We start from the raw sequence: 12,842 nt of genomic DNA, 5'->3' as shown, positions 1-12,842 counted from the left end.
AAAGTGTCTACACCGAGACAGCCACAAGCTAATCAACTCTGACTGGAGTGTCTGAGCTGGCAATGGAACCTCCTTTGATGGGCACAGGTTGCAGTGGGTACTTTTTCTCACCACACTAAAGTGTCTCTCTGGCAGCAGTTGGCATGTGCTGTCGACCTCATTGATCCAGGCGTCTGTGTAGGACTGCATAATTCTGTTTAATGTATGAGGACTGAGGGGCTCAGAGACTGTCAGAGGGAGTAGAGACTGATCTTCCCTGTCTCATACTAATGCCGCCTGGCAGCCCTCCCCGAGGGGACCAGAGGGAGAGGATACCAGGGCAGGCAGCAGGAGGACTCACTCTGCCCGTGCACATTCATCAAAGAGTGTCTGGAGAGGAGGCTTACGCCCTGGTGGTGGTAGACCATGTCTCCATGCGATACCCAATTTACAAAGGCCTTTTAAAAAACTAAAATGAAGTCAGACCATTGTATCAGGTGGTAGTTGAAGTGGTAGACCATTGTTCAAACCATAATCCAGAATAACGTTTTGTTAAAATAATGACTGAAATGGAAATGTGGTTTGAACAAGCAGGAATACACCTAACTTTCTCTCGTGGAAATTATATGAAATTCAGGTACAAGGTGATGACCGTACAAGTTACAGAATATGTTGGCAAAGTTGGCCACACGAGGCAGGTAAAAAAAACTGGAGTGGCTTTTCTCTTAAGGACATCATCTAGTGACAAATGTTGAAATCCAATCGACAGACAGTTTTCTATAATAAATTAATATTGAAAAAAATAATATAAAAACATGGATAGAACCTGCCAAGCTATAATTAACTGTATTATTAACAGCTTGACTGATTTAGCTATCAAAAAACAAAAGGTAGACATTATCGAAAAAGTTCATTATATTTGCGTGCCTCACATGCTGTCTCCCTTTACAGCCCTCTTAAACTTCTTAAGGCTGGGGGCAGGATTGAGTAGCTTGGATGATTAAGGTGCCCAGCATAAACTGCCTGCTCCTCAGTCCCAGTTGCTAATATATGCATATTATATATTGTATATTTGGATAGAAAACACTCTGAAGTTTCTAAAACTGTTTGAATGATGTCTGTGAGTATAACAGAACTCATATGGCAGGCAAAAACCTGAGAGAAAAAACAACCAGGAAGTGGGAAATCTGAGGTTGGTCGATTTTCAACTCAGCCCCTATATTGAAGGTACCGTGGGATATTGGTCATCTTGCACTTCCCAAGGCTTCCACTAGATGTCAACCGTCTTTAGAAACTTGTTTGAGGCTTCTACTGTGAAGTGGGGCCGAATGAGAGGGGTATGAGTCAGAGCTATGCCAGCAGTCAGGAGCTGGTCACGCACATTCACATGAGAGGGAGCTCCCATTCCATTTGCTTTTCTGAAGACAAAGGATTTCTCCGGTTGGAATGTTATTGAAGTTTTACGTTAAAAACATCGTAAATATTGATTCTATACATTGTTTGACATGTTTCTACGGACTGTAACGGAACTTTTTGACATTTCGTCTGCAACTAGTGAACATGCTTCGTGAGTTTTGATTTGTTTACCAAACTCGCTAACAAAAGAAGCTATTTGGACATAAATGATGGACATTATCGAACAAATCAAACATTTATTGTGGAACTGGGATTCCTGGGAGTGCATTCTGATGAAGATCATCAAAGGTAAGTTAATATTTATAATGCTATTTCTGACCTCTGTTGTCTGCACAATATGGCAGATATCTTTATGGCTTGTTGGTTCTCTGAGCTCCATACTCAGATTATTGCATGGTTTGCTTTTTCCGTAAAACTTTTTTGAAATCTGACACAGCGGTTGCATTAAGGAGAGGTTTATCTATATTTCCATGTATAACACTTGTATTTTCATCGACATTTATAATGAGTATTTCTGTAAATTGATGTGGCTCTCTGCAAAATCACTGGATGTTTTTGGAACTACTGAACATAACGCACCAATGTATACTGAGATTTTTTTATATAAATATGAACTTTATCGAACAAAACATACATGTATTGTGAAACATGAAGTCCTATGAATGTCATCTGATGAAGATCATCAAAAGTTAGTGATGAATTCTATCTCTATTTTTGATTTTTGTGACTCCACTCTTTGGCTGGAAAAATGGCTGTGTTTTTCTGTGATATGCCTCTGACCTACCATAATTGTTTGTGGTGCTTTCGCTGTAAAGCAATCAAGCTCAGTCTGATGATGCTGTGACACACCGCCCAAGACCATGATGGACCCTCCAACTCCAAATCGATCCCGCACCAGAGTACAGGCCTCGGTGTAACGCTCATTCCTTCGACGATCAACACGAATCCAACCATCACCCCTGGTGAGACAAAACTGCATCTCGTCAGTGAAGAGCACCTTTTGCCATTCTTGTCTGGTCCAGTGACGGCGGGTTTGTGCCCATAGTGGATGTTGTTGCCGGTGATGTCTGGTGAGGACCTGCCTTACAACAGGCCTACAAGCCCTCAGTCAAGCTTCTCTCAGCCTATTGCAGACAGCCTGAGCACTGATGGAGGGATTGTGCGTTCCTGGTGTAACTTGGGCAGCTGTTGTTGCCATCCTGTACCGGTCCGCAGGTGTGATGTCCGGATGTACCGATCCTGTGCAGGTGTTGTTACACGTGGTCTGCCATTGCTAGGACGATCAGCTGTCCGTCCTGTAGCGATGTCTTAGGCGTCTCACAATACGGACATTACAATTTATTGCCTGGCCACATCTGCAGTCCTCTTACCTCCTTGCAGCATGCCTAAGGCATGTTCACGCAGATGAGCAAGGACCCTGGGCATCTTTCTTTTGGTGTTTTTCAGAGTCAGTCGAAAGGCCTTTTGGTGTCCTAAGTTTACAGGTGCATGTTCATTAATTGTTTATGGTTCATTGAGCAAGCATGGGAAACAGTGTTTAAACCCTTTACAATGAAGATCTGTGAAGTTATTTGGATTTTTACGAATTGTCTTTGAAAGACAGGGTCATTTATTTTTTTGCTGCGTTTATTAATAATGAGTTATATAAATAATTAGATGAGTTATATGTACGTGTGATTTTATTAAATTCTCTTATTTTTTTGTTGCCTTTTACTGTGAATCAGGCAGGCAGTCAAGTAGTCAGGCAAGCAGGCACAGCAAACTTCAGGGTAACTAGGGGGAGAGACAACCCCCCCTGGGTGCTTTGCTTAGACATTTTGTTTGAGAGTGATATGGGAGGAAAGGAGCTCAAATGTATGTGGATACTCCTCATATTCAAATAGTTTATTTGTATTATTCGACAAACTCCCCAGCATGAATTTAGACAGACAGTCTGTGTTGTTTTACATTTTATTTATAGGAACATCAGAGTACTAAATGTACAGAGGACGAATCCGATGAGAATCGCATTTACAGTGCTTGCAAATACAGAGCTTAGAAGTACAATAGTAACCAAATCAAAATCACCTGTAAATTTAAACATTACCAATACCTACAAAAAGAGATGTGATCCATAAGACACAAAATAAAATTATACAACATTTAGCTGACACAGAAATTGACTGTTTATACAGTCATTCTGTGTGTGTTTGTGTGTACTACAGTCATAGATAGATCATATATAAAAGTAACAGATTTACTCATTGATATATTTAACACAAATATAAAAAGTTTAAGAGTCACAAAGTACAAATGTTTCATTTCTATGGCAGCAACAAGACTTCAGTCAGGTTCTGTGTAGTAGTAGTATGGATTCTTGTGATTGTGTTGCTGAACAAACTGTTGTGTGCACCTGTGTGAAACACCAGAAAGAAAAAGATGTCATCTCAGTCAGACATATTTGTTTGTCTACCATTTAGCTTTGCGAATTATTTCAATACCTGAACAAACATCTTACCAATATCTCTCAGACATATATCGGTTTGGCTTCATCTGCTCTGAGAGAGTGACAAGGCAATGCTGAGGCAATGCCTCACTGTCACGGCTGACTCTGTTCCAATCTGACAACCTGTCCAGTGATAACCATATATCGATTGAACTGTGCTATCTCAAATATCTATGTTAAACCAGTCCAGATCAATATACACTCCCTGTTCAAGGCATCATACTGAGTGTCAGTCTGAGGCCCTATTTTGTGCTGTGGCATATAGCTATGCTCATAGGCAAATGTGTTTAATGCAACCAGACTCTGCTTGACGCAAAATGGCCATATAGGAAATGGTGACGTCATTAAATCATAGTTCAAGTCATTAACACTGTTGACAAACACTGGTGATTATATCAGTACAATAGCTCTTTTGAATAGAAAAATAAAAACATGATCCGCAAGGAGAATTGGAGTCCTCCTCTTTAGACACAGTTTAAGCGCACTATATGTAAAGTCATAAAAACATGATGAGGAAAGCAATTTGAGAATGAACAACCCTGTGTAAAGCAAAAATATGCACCCAAAAACAATCCAAACATCACGCATTTATCCCCTTTCTCTTAAGTATTTCAGAACAACAAGGAGTATCAGTATCCCCCTGTACTGTAATTAGCCTCTGGCCAGATTAATTCTAGTGCTATCAATCAGTCGTTGCTAGGCTACTCACAATGTTCATTATAATAATATTTTCCCTAACAGTATAGTGCCATATTGAAATACCTTAAGCCTGAACCCCCTGGCCTGTGATTAGACTAAGACTCAAAACAGATTGATCATTCAAGTTCTGGATCCTATCTCACAGATTAAAAAAAGATTGGGCCAGTAAGATGTCAGGCGAACATGGAATTGACGTTCTGAATATGTCAAAACGTTGGAATCAATATGACTGATTATTAACTGTAGTATTAACATGAAGCAAAATACAGCACAATATGTGTGACACCTTTCCTCTTGCTGGCACCGACTGCGTCCTTTCATTCCTTGACAGTTTGTTTGTCTCATAGGTGACACATTGGGGACATGCTGTACTATAAGTGTCAAGGATCACTGAAGAGACAGCTGGAGGACATACAGTCTCTTATGTAGATATTTGTTTGCTCACAAAAGTTGTTCAGTCTCATATTTCTCTGATCTTACTGCAACTCCATTAGTCATCTTCACAGTCAATTGAACTGCCTCAACCACTATGGGCTAACTGTAAAATCAGCAGATATAATAAAGAATAGCTCTGTTACGTCCACATTACCTATAGAGAAGCATGGGTGCTGTTGTTGGCACTGATATTTCACACTGAGGGATGAACTGAACTGAGGGAACTGAGAGAAGCAACTGTGAGTTGCTTATGTCAAGTTACATTTACTTTGCCATTTTCTTTGCCATTCCTTCAAATTAGTGGTTTCGGCTATTTCAGCCACACTCGTTGTTGACAGGGGTATCGGTTATTTCAGCCACACTCATTGTTGACAGGGGTATAAAATGGAGCCAACATCCATGGAGTCTCCACAAACATTGGCAGCAGATTAGCCCATACTGAAGACCTCGTTACTTTCAACGTGGCACCTTCATAGGATGCCACCTTTTCAACAAGTCAGTTCATGCCAGGAAATTGCTACCTACTCCAAAGCATAGTGACAACTGTAAAGTTTGGTGGATGAGGAATAATGCTACAGTATACAATGACATTCTAGACAATTCTGTGCTTACAACTTTGTGACAACAGTTTGGGGAAGGCCCTTTCCTGTTTCAGCATGACAATGCCCCCATTCACAAAGCGAGGTCCATACGGAAATAGTTTGTCAAGATCGGTGTGGAATAACTTGACTGGCCTGCACAGAGCCCTGACCTCAACCCCATCGACCACCTTTGGGATGAATTGGAATGCCTACTGTGAGCCAGGCCTAATCGCCCAACCACAGTGACCGACCTCACTAATGCTCTTGTGGCTGAATGGAAGGAAGTCCCCGCAGCAATGTTACAACATCTAGTGGAAACCATTCCCAGTGGAGTGGAGGTTATAGCAGCAAAGGGGGGACCAACTCAATATTAATGCCAATGATTTTGGAATGAGATGTTCAATGAGCAGGTGTCCACATGCTTTTGGTCATGTAGTGTATTTCAAGACAACACTTTCATATGTAACAATTTGAAAGTATATTAGAAATTTGAGAAATGCACGTTGGGGACAATGCTTGGGAGGATATTCAAACATCTGAGGCTTGTAGACAGCACTCGAGGAAACCTTTCACATTAAAGAAATTGTGCCCTTGATATTCCTATGATGTTCCAAACTTCCTTTAGAATATTGAGGTAAAAATGGTGTAGTATGTAGCTGGCTTTAAACAATCATGCTATCTAAAAATCTGATCATGAAGATGTTCATGAAGGTGGCGAATTTTGTTGAAAAACATTGGTGGTGTTTGTCATCATCATATGAAAGAAAGACAAAATAAGTACATACCCGATACATTTCAGTACCAGCATAACCAAAACATAAAAATCCTTGTTCATGTACTTGTTCTCTGCAAATGCAAAGGGGAGTGAAATATTTACCCTAAAAACCCTGAACCCTTATTCTTTGTTTTCTTTACTACTGTACTTCTTTCTGATCATTTATCTGTGGTTTCAACTCATGCTAAATAGTTCAAGTTCATTGGCCTAATAGTTTTCCCTGCCTTTAAAGAGAAAACTGACACATATGTCTTGGTCTCTAGAGTGGTTACATGTAGTTTTAAATATTACAGCAAAAATGAACAAAAAATTAACTCAGTCTAACTTTCTCTCATAACAATTATTCTTGGGTTTACATTACTTCCCCTTTTCACCATGACTAATCATATTTCCAGAAGCAAATAGATTTCATATGAAAATGGTTGTCAGCATTTGATAATTGCGTATCTTCTACCAACCAAACCCCAAGCATCAGCACGCTGATCTCATCATAGTATACAATCAAAAGACCTTCTCTCCCTAGCTTTGTTACTTCTAACAACTTTTTCAGTATGTGAAATATTGCAGTGTCTATTTAAGTATTGTATTGATTAGCCAAATATATAATACAGGTACTGCTTGAAAGTGCAGGTAGGAAGCTTGGCACAAGGTTATTTTGTATTGTGAAAGAAATACGGTAGTTCACATGTAAACAAAGACACTATCCCGACCTAGCCAAACCTTTCCCAAAAAGAGACAGGTCTTTAAAAATAGAACATACCTGTACACAAATAGAAGTAAATATATAGAAAATACATTTACACATGTATAATATACAGTTTAGTAACCCTCTGACTATCAAGATAACACTTTTTGTTCAAAAAATATATGTTATGTTGACGCAACTTGGTCTCAGCGTACATGTTTGGATGAATTGGCATGGTCGTTCATGGTGTTTTGCTGTGAGAGTGGTGTACTAGGAGTCACAGTTGCACCACAGCCACAGATCCAAGGTCAGTTCTTTACCCCTCCAGTTACATAAGCTTGTGATTTAGGATCTGTACTATGGGTCCACCTCTAACTTGAGCTCTGGAAACAGAATAGCTGAAGCCTGAATCTTGTCCATCTCATTGAGTAAGTGCAGATATCAGCCCACATCCGGACAAGAATCCAGTCCATCTTTAAATATGTACATATTGCTGTCGACACCGAATAATTGCAATCACGTGTTGTTCTTTTTTGTGCTTTCTACCTACCCACTAGCATAATGAAATGTTTTGTGTTATGTTCAAGTGTCCTGACTCACTAATAGTGGAATTGTATGAACTAATCAATTAATTAATGTATTACATGTGGCCCAGTCTTCTAGACTCTGATTGGCTGCTCCTAATCCCCCTAGTTCCACATCTCATTGATGATGCTGGAGGTTAAGACGAGGCTGATGTTCAACAAAATCACATCTATGAGTAACCCTCAGGAACCAGGAAAGAACATGGTTGTTTTTCACTGTACTGCACTTGACATGAAAGAGAGATAGTGTATTCCTTCATATAAGTGAGCTTTAGGGAGGAACATTATTAAAAATAGTTGTGTCTGCATTCACAGCACAAGATATACAGCTAATTTGGACCTAATTTGGAGGAATACTTTGCCATTTTTATTCAGATGTCCTGTTCATTTTCATTTCTTGATTTGCATGTATTTCAGAGATTATGGTATTGAAAATACTACTCCTGATTATAAATACTTCTCGCACAGGGCACCATTTGTAAAGGTGTTTGATGATAATATGATAATTCAAATTATAATTCCAATTAGGATGTGCTTGATAAATGCAACACAAAAAGGTATTGTGATTCCCCCAATAATACACAGAAATCACACTTATTAGTGGCCTTAGGAGCATTGTTTGATAAATCTGACCCTTGGTTGTTTTAAGACTAATAAGACAAATATTTGCAATTAGACACTGGGAAACAGTGGTAAACACTGACTATTCATATAGTTCAGAGGAGAAATTGAATATTTCTCACTTACTGTAATTGTTGAGTTAGAATAATTCTATTCTTACAAGTTAATTCTAAATTCCACCCTTGTGCGGTACCGCTCATATCCTACCACCACTCAAAGTAACTCATCATGTCTTATTCCTTGTGAATAATGCTTGGGATTGAAAATGAAATGAAGACTTGTGTATTGGACACTGACCTGAGTCAGTACATATGTAAACATACTGCTAATCCTCTCTGTTTGCTTCAGCTATTCAAATTCAGATAGAACTGAACACAACAGGACATAGGGTATGCAATGTTCGACAGCCATAGAGCCCTTTTTTTATGTAGTTAGCACAATCCAAAACCTCTGACAAAAAGGACATAGCGAAAGGGAAAATAATCTGGGCTTGGATTCGATCTCTGATTGGACTGTTAATGGCGTTCCGCTGTCCAAACATCATGTGGCATGGAATTCTACTGTTTGGGTTCTGACTGACTGACCTCTTTGCGTATATATAAAAATAGACAGACTACTCTGGTTTTAAAATGGGACATAGTAACAATGCATTAAATGTAGGTGTTGACTAAAGCATTTACCGTTTTCTTTTCTTTCCCCCCTTGCCCTCAATGATTAGTGCTTCATATAATATATATTTTTTGGACTATTTCAGAAAACATATTCAAATACTTTAAACATACTTTTTTCTTCATTTTTCTTTAAAAAGAATATGTTTGATACAAGGTTAATATAGCACTGTCTTTAGTTGTCCATGAATTGTTGTTCTGTACAGATTATGGCACATAGTGGCGTAATTGGCACATTGTTCAGTAATACAACTCAGCTTTTTCCACTGAGAGCAGATCCTCCAAGTCTCCTAGCTCTCCAAGAAACCTAGTCCCCTTCAAGGTGACGCTGACGTAGATGGTCTTCTCTGGCACATCCAGTAATGTAGTTATATATTAACTCTAACTAGATATCTAAATTAACACAGGTCTCTGGAAAATAGTGTAGAGTGGCAGCGGTATGGCTGCTTGGTTTGTCATCATTTATAGAAAAATAAATATCTTCATCTGTGTCGTTTTGAGTCGCTTCTTTATCTTGGTTGGAAACGTTTACCAAAGGATCCTGTGGAGAAAAATCTTGACATTAGTAAATAAATTGTCAGAAGAGCTGTAGAAAACCAATAGCAGTAGTTAAAGCAAAATAAGCATGTGTCAAACTCAACATTGAACACAGTAAATAACCTACAGTATGTTGCGTAACTGCCAGTTGTAAGTACCATGTCACAATGTGCATCTACATTGCAATAACATTGTTTATGCCCATCTAACTACAACGGCTCTCCATGGTCTTTAAGTCTGCAGTGCTGGGGCGTTTTAGTTCTTTCTCTGGCTGAGACCAATGTCTGTACAGACGATGGTCTTGGCCCTCTTCCTCCTGCTACTGTTCCTGCAGTCGTTCTATTCCTTTTCAAAGCTGGGTTAATAACAGACGTGTGGACCCCTGGGCTTTTAGCAACACACTAGCCCAGTGCATGTGTTTAACTTTCACACTTGGAATTTCAAATGGAGGCAGTCCAGCTTATCGGTGATGCATAAAAAATACAGGAAAGTCAAGGGAAAGTTCCCCTTTCCCATAACAAAACATTGAAACAATATTACACTGGCCGCCTGAATGAGGGCCGCAACCCCATAAATGCGTAATATTTTTCATAAAGGCTAGGTTGTTGAAGGGCATGAATGAAACATAATTGGATTATAATTGCTAATGAATGACCTTTGGTGATCTTGCCATTAAATACAATTTTCCAGGGCAGTTTATGAAAAATCCATGCTGAAATAACAACCATATGCCATTTCCCTTCTATTCCCAAACTGGGACACTAACACCACAGTGATCAAGGTTGGGAAGGCTCGGGAAAGGATTTGCGGAGGGGAAAGTGACATCGTTCTCACCAGAGCATAAATTCAGGAAGTTTGTTCCATCGACGTGATGTAAAAAAGGCTTCAGATAGTCAGCAGGAGATCTCGAACCACTTCTCTGACACAAAGGCCACAGGAATCAGCTGCCTTTCAGTGGGAGAAGGTCTGTAGGACAAAGGATTGAGACACAAAGATAATGAGAACCTGAGTCCAGGAGACACTGTATAGAGGTACTTTGCAAGGAAAACAATACCACTTACAAAAAGAGGATTTACACCATTTAGGGCAAGGACTTTTTCCGAAATATGTGATTATACCAGGTGAAACTCCTGTCCCGACTCATAATCAGTGTTGGGGGTAATGCGTTACATTAATACTATTACTTTTTGCGGTAACGAGTAATATAACGTAGTACTGTACCAATTTGAGAAACAATATTACAGTTATTGATCAAAGATACAGTAGGTATCCTATTCCTATTATAGTTATAGTTATTACATGTGATGATTATTCTGTCATCCTCTCACCAAGTTCCTGTTCACGCATGCATGCCCTACTACAGTACTGACCGTTTTAGTTGAAAAGTGGCATTTAAAACATTGTTTCTCAGCATGGAAGTACTCCCATTATTTTGATTTGGTAGGATGACAAAATGACAAGAATATAACTGTAAAATGTAAACTGTGCCCAGGAGAGAAACACTTTTCCACTGCTAGAAACGCAACCTCCAATCTCTTGAAGCACCTTCAAAAGCAACACGCCAAGACAAAATTCATAGCGAAAGAACCCCAAGGCCTGACCACTCCTGCTGAAGATGACTGTAGGCCTACCTCATCCAAACAATCAAGGCTTGTTTTGAGGAGGACAGGCTGTGAGAGCTAAACAAGCTTGTAGCTGGATATGTAGCAGAAATACTGCCCTATTCCCCTCTTTTTTGTGTTGCTCATTATTAGGCTACTTGTGTTGGTGTATAGGGCCTACGTAACGTTTACATTGTGTGAGGATGCGCAACATTTTGGGGGGTAACTTTTTACTTTTCCCAGGGAGTAATAAGTAAAGTAATTTGTTATTGTTGAAAGAAGTAACGAGTTACAGGTAATATATTTGCTTTTTTGAGTAACGACCCCAGCACTGCTCATAATAACCAACCCAAAAGTGAGAAGGAAGCACTTACACAAACAGTGATCAAACTGACCCAGAAACCTAGCGCTGAGAGCGATTTAAAGCCGGTGTACCTATTTCCGTTATAGGTGGTCTTGTATATAGGGGTCTGCTGGATCATCTCGTCTGTGTAGACGGGCACGGCGGTGCGCACACACTCGCGCGAGCACTGCAGGCTGTCGTTGTAGGCGGTGAAGATGTCCACTTTGTTGGGCACGCGGGCAGGGGTGAAGTCGGTCAGGTTCTGACAGCTCTCCTCCTGCTGGTGGATCTTCCGTTGATGGCTACTGTGACGGCCATTCCCCGACTGTACACAGCTACAAAAACACGTACCAAAGACAAGAAACAAACATAAAATCATACCTTGTACCACTGTGGATGAGTGGCTCTGGTAAAAGCTTAATTGAAACTTTCAAAAGTGATGTGTTGTGTGTGTGTCAGGAAGTAATTGCAAAGTAAAGGAATCTTTCCTACCAGTTTTTAAGGACAAGTGTAGTTATCAAGGCTGCAATGACCATAATGAGAGACACAGTGATTGTAATAATCTGGTGAACTGCCAGACCTGCAAAGAAAGAAGGACACAAAACACAAAGAAGAGCTTAGTCACGAATGGAACGGTTTTAAAGGCTGGTAGTAATTTGCCATGTTACAGAAAACTAGTAACATTTTAAGGATGTTTTTGAATAATCATATGCGCTCCACATAACGCCAAGGGCAATCTACTCAAGGTCGGAGGAAGATATCTGTGAAGGTATTGATCATTCTCTCTTCATTATTTAACAGATCTATAAAGTATTTAATCAAAGCCAACCACTTGCATATTAGATGAGTTATCTATTTTTGTACAACATTTTTACAACTTCTCCTGAACTGGTGGGAACCTTAAACCTCACTTTGAGTTTCTTAACTCTTCCCTGATTCAAAGTGAATTCAAAGCACTAATACTTTTCACTTGTCAAAACGTAATCTCAAAGTCTTTACCTCAAAATAACCAATAGTTCAGTTCAAATACAAATGTACATGTTATCCATGCCTAAGCTGTTTTTGATGAGCCCAGACAGTTTTTAAGTTCATATTTTGGGTTAGCTATGTTCCAACTCAAAATTGGGGTCATCAACTTTCAAAGCAGCATTACTTTCCCGTTACTTTCTCCAATTACAGAAGTTTTTGTAAAAAATATAATAAGCCTAGGATCCTGTAACATATTTAGAATTTTGAAAAAACATCCGCCACAATACCAATTCATGTGTATCAAGGCGCTAATAAGAACAAACAAAAACATTTGCACATTTCTACAGGGCATATAACATGGTTCACAGTGGTGCCCCCTCTCTGCTTATTGTGACACAAACCTCCAACCATGAGTCTCCATCCACCAACAAGCATACACGAACCAGCAAGCAGCCTTGCTTTTG

General features: G+C 39.6%; 1 protein-coding gene across 1 annotated transcript; it reads right to left on the bottom strand.

The window, feature by feature from the left end:
• Window positions 1-5,968: 5,968 nt before the first annotated feature.
• LOC112232553 (adherens junction-associated protein 1-like) lies at window positions 5,969-11,976 on the bottom strand. Its single transcript, XM_042299480.1, has 4 exons — window positions 11,902-11,976; window positions 11,502-11,744; window positions 10,300-10,431; window positions 5,969-9,469 (listed from the first exon to the last, which is right to left on the bottom strand). The coding sequence occupies exons 1-3, from the start codon at window positions 11,943-11,945 to the stop codon at window positions 10,359-10,361; spliced, it is 360 nt and encodes a 119-aa protein (XP_042155414.1). The 5' UTR covers window positions 11,946-11,976; the 3' UTR covers window positions 5,969-9,469; window positions 10,300-10,358.
• Between the last annotated feature and the right edge of the window lie 866 nt (window positions 11,977-12,842).

Source organism: Oncorhynchus tshawytscha, linkage group LG16, assembly GCF_018296145.1.
Source record: "Oncorhynchus tshawytscha isolate Ot180627B linkage group LG16, Otsh_v2.0, whole genome shotgun sequence".
Taxonomy (NCBI): Eukaryota; Metazoa; Chordata; class Actinopteri; order Salmoniformes; family Salmonidae; genus Oncorhynchus; species Oncorhynchus tshawytscha.
This window is presented reverse-complemented; position numbering and strand designations above follow the sequence as displayed.

Bases quoted from the DNA above. Each gene is read 5' to 3' on its own strand.
- LOC112232553 (XM_042299480.1), bottom strand. From the start codon at position 11,945: ATGGTCATTGCAGCCTTGATAACTACACTTGTCCTTAAAAACTG. The intron at 11,745-11,901 runs GTAGGAAAGATT...GTGTTTTTGTAG, and splicing joins ACACTTGTCCTTAAAAACTG to CTGTGTACAGTCGGGGAATG. The intron at 10,432-11,501 runs GTACACCGGCTT...TTTGTCCTACAG, and splicing joins ACCACCTATAACGGAAATAG to ACCTTCTCCCACTGAAAGGC.